We start from the raw sequence: 10,020 nt of genomic DNA, 5'->3' as shown, positions 1-10,020 counted from the left end.
TAGAGCCAGAGACGGAGGAGCACTACATTTGTCGCTGCACAGCATATTATGAGATTTGAGGGCGCTACCATTGCCTTTTCAAAGAAGGATTTGGACCACCGGCTAGAGTCATGGACTATTGTGATCAGCGATGCTTGGGTTTTTATCTCCTGGAGATCCGCAGGCTCAGAGAGTCCATTATGAGGAGCAGACGCCCGATTGGCAGGGAGTGCACACAGAGACAGATCACTGACTTCTTCAGAGGGACTACCCGGGAGGACACACAACCGACAGCCCAACAGTGGGCACCCCGTGGGACTCTAGTTGAGAGAGCTATCCAGTTGGGACTCTAGTTGAGAGAGCTATCCAATTGGGTAGATCTAGACGCCCGAGGGTTTGCGGATCCTTACATCATCAGAGACGATGCCTACACCGGAGGATTCAGAGCATCATTGCGAGGCATCGGGCTCGTCCGACCAGGCATCTCACTATGGCAGATATCCAGGCCATCCGGCACAGACCCATGCTAGAGCTCCTAGGATGATTACCACTCCAACCATAAACTGTTGTACTCACTGTCACTTTTGTACTCCCCCATATTCATGTATTCATGTATCCATGTACTCATGTACCCCATTTTGTCTAGTAGCATTAGCTTCCCACTCTCCCTAGTTGCTGCTTCCGGATGCTCCCTACTACTGATGTATTGTAGGGCTAGATACTTACCTTCAGTCCTTTCTTTTCTTTTCCAGATAGTGTATCAGATGTCATATATGGTTGTAACTTTGGTCTCATAGGTCACTTTGGCCTTTTGAAGACGTTAATATAACATTTCATTTCTCTCTCTCTCTCTCTCTCTCTCTCTCTCTCTCTCTCTCTCTCTCTCAGTATCATCTCGGAGTCTTACAGTTCTCTTCTTATAACTGTAGGACAATCAGTTTATTGTACTTTTTAGTCTCATTTAGTTGTTCTCTTTGATGAGACACCAACTTCAGATGTACTCTCAGTTTTGGTCTCATAGGCCACTATGGCCTCTTAGAGACGTTAATATATCATTTCATTTCTCCGACCTTGATTTGCAAGTTTATTGAAAATGAGAACAAAAAAGGCTTTTACCTCTAGCTTTGACACACATAAACTCAACAAGCTTTTCAAAACAAACTTTACCACTGAAGCTTGTCACCAATAAATTTCCCTCTAGCAAATTGCACATGAAAAAATATATTTATAAATACACTCAAATGGAAGAATAAGGTGTCCCTACTACTAGACTATCATGGAACTCTAAAGAGTCTGCTTGAAGTGGATCAAACAATGAGTTGTCTTCAGGATGAGACTCATATCCCGACTCTAGCATCTCTACAACTTGATCCATCTTAACATCACTTGCATTTATACAAAGGCTTTCCACCATTTGCAATATAGAAGCTTGAAAACCTTGGGTAATGTTATCCAAGTCTACCCCAGTGCTGCCCAGGTAGGACAAGAGTTTTGCGATTAGATTACCAAAGTGCAAAACATCGAGTCTCTGATGATAGTCCAGATCATCGGCCCTCTCTTCACATAGCAGCGAACCTATCAATATCTGAGGTTCATACTTCTCATCCAGCAAGATGTTCTCGATTGTAACAGCAAACACATTATCCTGTGCATGAAGGTATTGAAGACCACATGCTGCCCCTACTGCAATTCTATAACAAGTTGCTATATCCAATGGCTCTTGCAGCTTGTCACCCTCTAGCCACCTATCAAGAGACCCTTGCACAGAAGTGTACTCAAACACAAACCAGCACTGGGAAGCGTGGACACAAACAGCACGCAGACCAGCGATATTGCTATGCCTCAGGTTGAGCATTTGAGATATTTTGATCCAGATTTTTCTGATGTTGATAACGTCTCGCATGTGTTGAATCAGAACCTTGGTCCCATCAGAGAGAACTCCGTGGTACATACAATGCGAGGTGACATTTTGCACCCTGTTGATAAAGTTGTTTGTTGCTACGCAAAGCTCGCTGTATGAGATCACAGGAGTGGAAAGAGAAAATTCCTTGTCCACCAAGCAGTCCAACAATCTGTCAGAAGTTCTTGTTTTCATCATGAGCAGCTTCAAATGTCTAAGTGTCATGGTAATGGTGGAAAATGAAGGGCGTGAAGATGGATCCCTTGACCAGCATTTTTGCAAAAGCTCTTTCAATAAAAGAGGGCAACTAGCAGGCAATTCAGGCATTGCACCTTTCCGAAGCATCTCTCTCATTACAGCCTTGGATGTGATATCTGCGAAAGGATCTTCTCCGGTAAGGCTGTAAGCAAAAGTCATGCCAAAGCTGTAGACATCAGCCCCAAATGAATACTCTAGCTGCTCAACCCGACTTCTGTCTCGAAGAGCCCAAACTTCAGGTGCCCTATAGCCCATAGTACCCACATGTGAGATCTCAAGGTCCAGCCTCCCAGAGCCAAAATTGCAGAGCTTCACCCGTCCATAGCCCTTCTCCATCAATTCTCTGCTTGAACTTAATGGCGCAACTAGAATATTAGATGGCCTGAGTTCACGGTGCATTATCTTTTTAGAATGCAAGTATTCCATGGCTCTGGAGAGTTGCAACATCAAGTCCATCACCACAGGCAAACGAAGGGGCTTCTTGAGATTCCTTCTTTCTTTCACAAGAGTTGCAAGATTGCCTTTGACAAGCTCCAGGACAAGGTAGAATGTATAGTATTGAGTGTCAACTGACCACCCGTACAGCTGAACAACAAAAGGGCACTGCACTTCGATGAGTACAGCTGCCTCATAATTAAACAACTCTTTGCAGGTGTGATAATTGAACTGTTTGGCTGCAACCTTGATGCCCAGCCATGAAGCCTCATAGACTGCAGTAGAACTCCCCTGAGCAATCACATGAGGTCGAGAGGCAAATGTTAGATCTTGGCTGCATATTTGCATACTCTGTGGAGGTTTCCTGACAAAGAAAGAGGTGCTGTCCAGCTCTGTTCTGTGAGATCGGACCCCTAGTTTTTGTAGCAAAAAGTGGACTGTTTCGTGCTTCAGCTTATCTGGAGTGTTCATAACCTTCTTTCTTACAAAACTCATCTCATCATACTTGTGTTTCATCTGTTGTAAACCTGAAAGAAGATGAGCATGATCTTTCTCTTCAAGACTGATCAGGTCTGAGTCTTGAGATGAAAAAGCGTCTATTTCTGCATAGCATTGGGCAATGCCCAAGCGGGTAAACTGTGCACGTGACTCTAACTCAACACCACGGACAGCTTGCAGTGCCAGTTTCAATCCAGCAATGCACCACATAAGGTCATGAATGTGTACATCACGTGCCTCTGTCACAATACCCATGGTGATGGCTGCTCTCCACCATTCTGGGCTGCTGCAGATGTGAAGGTAATTCTCTGCCTCTTTTACGACTCTGTATAGCTCTTCAATGGCATATGGTGCACTCATCAACTCCTCAAGGATGGAAGAAACACTATAGCCATCACTACTCAAAGTTGCAGAAGAGGATTTGTTCTCCTTCCTGCTTGACAACAACTTTAAAAAGGTTTTATCATAGAAGACAGAGAAAGAATTCCATCGTTTGCAAACCATACCAGAGGAGGAATCTACAGAAGGTGGTCTTAGAATAGTGCCAAAAAACCTTTCTAGGTTGGAAGAAAAGTAGATGCAGAGAGCTAGACATTGTGCGGTGTGCAGACAGTAGTTCCCATTCTCATCAAAGGGACATTGTCGCAAGATCTCTGTGAGCTGGGATAAGAATCCCATCACTGCCTACTAAAGCCCACTTCTGATCAAAGAGCACTTACATAGCAAAGGAGAGCTTATGCAAAACCACTTCAGAATCCGAGCCCCAAGGTGCACGTAGAGCTTGAATGCACATGTGTTAGTCCCGCTTCCAAGAATCTGGATTCCAGAGTGAGTTCAGCCCGCTTCCAGCAAGTTTGGATGAAGCACTCCTGTGAAGCTTCTGCACTGCTTGTAAAGAATTCCTGATCACAGATCTTCAAAGCACATTTGTGGGTTTGGATCCTGCGCTGCTTATGAACCTATCACTGGCTTTTCACACTCATCCGGATCATAGAACTTCCAAGCTAGATTAAGTCACAACCCATCTCGAAAAAAAAAAACAGCAGGATCCCGGCTGACCACTTGCAAGACGCAAATTGAACACAATCAGTTCATCCCACTTCTTGCAAGTGAAGAATTAGAGCACGAAGCACTGCTAACAAGCTGTAGGGCTGTTGAATTTTCTCGCTTACATCTCTGTAGACTTCAACAATGGGAGCTTGAATGCAGAAAGGTGAGATCGTGCAAAGATTAGACGTGCACTCGGCACAATAATTGCAACCTCAGGGTTAAGGCACAATCAACTGCCAACAAGCTGCGGTCAATTATCTGCAAAGCTTGCAAAACCCATCAAAATCTGACTCTGATCAAGGAGATTAATTGAGTTGTTGCACAACCCGGCAGTAAAAAGAGACACAAAAGGAGGGATTATGTAGAGGGCTAACCATTTGCGGGCGATCTCGGCATGAACCTTCTGCGAAAACGAGTCAATGCCTTGACCCAGAAGATTATTCCGCGCAAATCTGCAACCCTAATCAACAGCAAAAAGCTATGGCGTGGAACGGTGAGATCCGTGCTCAAGTGTTCAATGCCCACGAAAGCAAAATGTAAGAACGCTGAATGAAAGACCGTCCTTAGACCGTAGACCCATACCACGCGCTCCTTGAAGTTTCAACTCTGCAAAAGTCATGCTCAAATCATTCCCAATTGGGATTTTTGTTCCTTGAAATTTAAGACAATGCCGAGCTTCAATTCATTCCCAATTGGGAAATATACACTCCAAACCGGGTTCTTCGAGCACTGCCTACCTCTCCTTTAGCTTTGCCTACCTCTCCTCCTTTAGCTTATCCACCTTCGTTATTTTACCCTTCATGAAAGGACGCCACCAATGTAAAGGACACAAGGAGATTGAAGGGAGTATCATGGTCTTCTCAAATTTGAATGGTGGAGATTCGGACAAGTTTCTTTGCACCAATGTAAAGGAAACAAGGAGTGGACCTTTGAATTGAATGGTAGAGATTCGAACAAGTTTCTTTGCACCAATGTGGAAGCAACAAGGAGTCGAGCTTTGAATTGAATGGTAGAGATTTGGACAAGTTTCTTTAGACCAATGTAAAGGAAACAAGGAGTGGACCTTGGACTTGTTCAAATATGAATGCTAGAGATTTGGACAAGTTTCTTTCTCCTTGGGCATCCCCATGAAATGTGAAATGCAAATATAGTTGGCATGAGCAAGGATTTTTTTGGCAAGCTTTTTTTTTTAAGGGGAGCTTTTGTTCATGGAATGTCGATGTGCCAATGGGGTTTCCAAGTCACCATGCCACATTGCATGTATGGACATTACACAACATGGGCATATCATACATATGGACATCATACACATCATGGGCATTCATTAGATTAGCACAAAAGCCTCATGGACATACCATATGCATTATCATCCTGCTCCTGCTCCTCGTCATCTTCTTCTTACATAAGTAATATACTTTTTCTTCTTCTTCTTACATAACTAATATACTAATATATTTCTTCTTCTTCTTCTTCTTCCTCTTCTTAACTAATATACTTATTTTCTCACCCTTTCCTTCTTCTTCTTTTCCTCCCCTTACCCCCCTCTCTCTCCTTCTTCTTCTTTTTCTTCTTCTTCATAACTAATATACTTATTTTCATATCCTTTCCTTCTTCTTTTCCTCCCCTTACCCCTCTCTCTCTCTCTCTCTCTCTCTCTCTCTCTCTCTCTCTCTATATATATATATATATATATATATATATATATATCCCCCTTCCCTTTTCCTTTTCATTCTCTCTCTCTCTCTCTCTCTCTCTCTCTCTCTCTCTTCCTTTATACTTCCTTTTCATTCTCCCTTTCTTCTTCTTATTTGATTTCTTTCTCTCCCACCCCCTTGTTCAAGTCTGGAGCTTACCTTAGCCTTACCGAAGCATGTGTTATCGAGTCTTGCCTTTGAGTCATAAATGTAACTTCCAATTATCGGTGTGCTAACTCATCCCATCACGTCTTTAACGAGGCATGTGTCATCGGGTCTTGCCTTCGAGCCGTATAAATGCAACTTCTCATTATATGCGTGCTAGCTCATCGTTGCATCCTTAGTCCATTTGTCACACCGGAATGCTCCTTGCCAAGGGGTGAAGGGAGAGCTCTTAATGCCTAGATGGAGGTAAGAAGAGATCCGTCTTTGCAGTGATTCTCTCTCGTGAAAGGTGAGGAAAGAAGAAGAAGATAGTGTAAAAAAAAAACCTAAAATCAAACCTATCTAGCATGCATCCATTAAAGTAAGCAATATTCAATGGCAAGAAGAAGAAAGAAGGAGAGCTTGCAAGTAAGCTATTACAAGGGAATAATTGTGTCTTGCTTATTGTCAAAAATGACTTATATATATATAAGTGACTAGTTTTTACACTGAGCTTACCAAACTTAAAAATGGCACGGCCTCTATTACTAGTCTTAAGCAATTATGTACACCCCTCAAAGTCCCAAGAATAGAACTAGCCTTGGAAATGGTTAGTAAGAAACCATCCAGTTTTGGCACGCGAGCAGGATAAGCCGGACGATAGGTGTGCTACCGTCTAGGCCTAACAAAGAAAGAGTTGGGATTCGTACCTATAATGCATATCGCATACGATTACCAATCATGTTCTTTCAAGGTAGCTATGGCTCACCACCATAAGAGGAAATCATACCCATCCTAGTAAGATGTGGAACACCCGATCCCATTTCGACCTCGATATGTGAAAAGCGTTTTTTGCCATATGTACTGATAATTTTCGGGAGATGTGGTTCGTATTGATTGGCAGGGATCTAGCTCATTTTTTGTTAGCACAAACAACAAAAATCTTTTTGCTTGCCTCAGGCCACCTACCGTGTGGCCCACAAGTGGAGAGCAACTGTGACCAGTGGAGTCCGAACGCGCGCTACATCCAGAGCAAAAGGGATGTAGTTCTAATGCATAGGTTGAGGGCTCATGCTAGGCTGGCTAGGACTACACTAAGTCTGTAAACTTTTCCTATTTGAAATTAAATGCAGAGTAAGGCTTTATATGTTTCAACACCGTCTTACAAAAGATAAGTCTTTAACAACTAGGTATACTAGCCTTAAGTAATTGTGTACAACTAGGTATACTAGCCTTAAATAATTATGTACATGTAGACTTTCTCTATTTGACATTAAGTGTAGGGTAAGGCCCTTTTATATGTTTCAATGCCGTCTTCTTACAAAAGATAAGTGCATGCTGAGGCGAGTAAGTTGGCAAAGTGCCTTATAGTAGGTTAGGCGGGTGAAACCATATTAACCAATAGAATGGTTAATATGGTTTCGTGCGAGTAAGATGGCAAAGTGCCTTATGGTAGGTCAGGCAAGTGAAACTATATCAACCAACAGAGTGGCTAACATAACCCCCCTATTCGTGAGACCGCATCCTCGCATTACTACCCAAGTTAATGGTGAAGCTATTGTCAAGGTGAAAAGGTGTGGATGGTCCATGATAATCCATGAAGTTGGCCCAAGGGCCAGGACTGACCTTTTTGGGTACGTTATTTATGAGTGAGGTTCCTAGCTTGTTTTCTAAAAATATTGTTCATACGGAATCTAAACAATGTTCTATTTTCATATATGGATTCTAGGGGCTAAAACACTATTTTTCATTCTAACACTTTTTCTAGGCGAATCTTTTTCTCTATAATTCTTTAAAGGTCAGATGAAGTGCTTTTCTCACCGATTCTTTTATTAAGAGATACAATCATCATATTTGATAAGTAATTTGGCTTTAAAATGATTACATTTGACCAATTTAGGAGTTCAAGCCTATTACACTGGGTCTGTAACTTATTCTCTAAAAATCTCACTTGCCTAGCATCCGATCAGCGATTTGTTTGCCCTTATTATGAGTTCTTGGGATAAAAAAGAAGCTTTCTATTCAAATAGATTTTCAAAATGGAATTTTCTCTCTCTAAGTCAAATTTATCTTTCTAGGTTTAACTAGTCAAATTTATCTTTCTAGGTTTAACTAGTCAAATTTATCTTTCTAGGTTTAACTAGTAAAATTTAGAGTGTAGTCAAACCTATTAAGGTGCAAGGGAGATATCTTACGCTCCCGAAGCTTTAAAATGATTACATTTGACCAATTTAGGAGTTCAAGCCTATTACAGTGGGTCTGTAACTTATTCTCTAAAAATCTCACTTGCCTAACATCCGATCAACGATTTGTTTGCCCTTATTATGAGTTCTTGGGATAAAAAAGAAGCTTTCTATTCAAATAGATTTTCAAAATGGAATTTAAGTCAAATTTATCTTTCTAGGTTTAACTAGCAAAATTTAGAGTGCCAAGTCAAACCTATTAAGGTGCAAGGGAGATATCTTACACTCCCGAAGCCTACTTACTCTGAGGACTAGATTCACGTTCTAGAAACCATGGACACTCTTGCACAGAATCTTGGGACAAGGTTTACATGAAGTCACATTCCTATTCGTGCTCGACGTATTCGAGATAGAACTAGTGGTGGAACCAACTCACCTTGAGTTAGAGTTCCCCTTAAAAGACCATCTTGCTACATGGCCCACCTTGGTTGTTGACATCGGTGCTAGCCACAACGTGTTGCCTTGGGAGACCTTAATCTCTTACTTTTAATGGGGTTTATATGCACTAATCCCTTCTTCATAGTCAAGCTAAGCTTGTTACTGAGATTAATAAGGATTAAACTTCATGTTGAGGCTCGAGTAATTTTCTCTATTTTTTTATAAAAGCTGAAAATCATCTTTTCCCATTCCTTTTGTGATTTTAAGCATTGGGAGTGTTATTTGGTCACCCTTGTAACCAACCAAAAGTGTTGTTTACTCACCCTAGTGAGACTAACAAAAATGCTAAAGCAAGCCTTGAACCCATGGGCTTGAGTATTGATTGATTTCTCCCTCTCTTGCACAAAAATAAACGTTAGCTTTTTCTTGATTTCCCTTGTTTTGTTGATGCCCATTAGCATATGTTTAGGCTTGTTATTGATCTTATATGTCTTATTGATCTTATATGTTTTGTTGATGCCCATTAGCATATGTTTAGGCTTGTTATTAGTCTTATATGTCTTGCATAATATTGGGCATGAGAATGGACAAGAGAATGGTGCAGAGGGAAGAGATTTTGATGGAGTATTAAGCTTCACAAAGAGGGTGATTAGTGATAAAACTTGATTATTACAGACTTTTAATAATTGGTACCTTAATATCCCCCATTTGCTCAGTCAAAGCCGAGCATTAGCATGTATGCTTCATGACTAAGCTATTGGGACATGAAAATGATTAGAGCTTACAGTAAAAATAGCTTTCTCTTGAAGATGAATAAGTTTAATCATGCTTGTTTATTTTTTTCCCATAGTAATTACTAATGATCTCCATCAAGGCATTGGGTTGAATTGAAGTAATAGGCTGAGTGATGCATTTTGTATTTATGTAATGCTTCTTTATTTATTTATTTTGGAACCTTAAGTAGGGGGGATTCCTTCTCATATAATAAGGTATATTGATTTCAAGTTATCAAGTAGTCCAAGCTTATACAAGCTTACACTAGATCCATGGCAAGATGGTTCAAGGTAAAGCATTTCCCTTTTTATGTCAACTAGTGGTTTACATAAGCATGAGATTAAGGTAAATAATTGTAGCTTTTATATAATCAAATTTAAGTTATGTAAGCATGAAGCAAGAATAAGCTTACTTAATCTTGAAGTATTTAGGCTTAATTCAATAAGTGTTTGATTTATGAAGAGGTTAACCTACTGAGATTACTTGGTGCTCAAATCCCTATAAAGATTGATCTAAAGTCATAATACTAACAAATCTCAAAAATAGCATTCTTCAGTACTCAATATGGTCATTATGAATTCATAGTTATGCCTTTCGAGCTAACCAATGGTCCTGCCATATTCAATCGCCTTATGCAAGAGATCTTTAGAGAACACTTGCATGATTT

At 40.8% G+C, this 10,020-nt stretch overlaps 1 protein-coding gene across 2 annotated transcripts; it reads right to left on the bottom strand.

Annotated features, from left to right (window-relative positions):
* Nucleotides 1-1,184: 1,184 nt before the first annotated feature.
* Nucleotides 1,185-4,908, bottom strand: LOC147610812 (uncharacterized). Of its 2 annotated transcripts, none has more exons than XM_086785415.1 (2): nucleotides 4,858-4,908; nucleotides 1,185-4,726 (listed from the first exon to the last, which is right to left on the bottom strand). In XM_086785415.1, the coding sequence occupies exon 2, from the start codon at nucleotides 3,746-3,748 to the stop codon at nucleotides 1,217-1,219; it is 2,532 nt and encodes an 843-aa protein (XP_086641541.1). In that variant the 5' UTR covers nucleotides 3,749-4,726; nucleotides 4,858-4,908; the 3' UTR covers nucleotides 1,185-1,216. The 2 variants fall into 2 exon arrangements, with proteins under 2 accessions (XP_086641541.1, XP_086641542.1); XM_086785416.1 differs by lacking the exon at nucleotides 4,858-4,908 and having other exon boundaries at nucleotides 1,185-4,378; nucleotides 4,495-4,726.
* Nucleotides 4,909-10,020: the final 5,112 nt, after the last annotated feature.

Source organism: Cibotium barometz, chromosome 48 (assembly GCF_041138505.1).
Source record: "Cibotium barometz isolate CiBa-2024 chromosome 48, ASM4113850v1, whole genome shotgun sequence".
In the NCBI taxonomy this organism is placed as follows: domain Eukaryota; kingdom Viridiplantae; phylum Streptophyta; class Polypodiopsida; order Cyatheales; family Cibotiaceae; genus Cibotium; species Cibotium barometz.
Note: the sequence above shows the minus strand (reverse complement) of the source record. Positions and strands in the feature narration are given on the sequence as shown.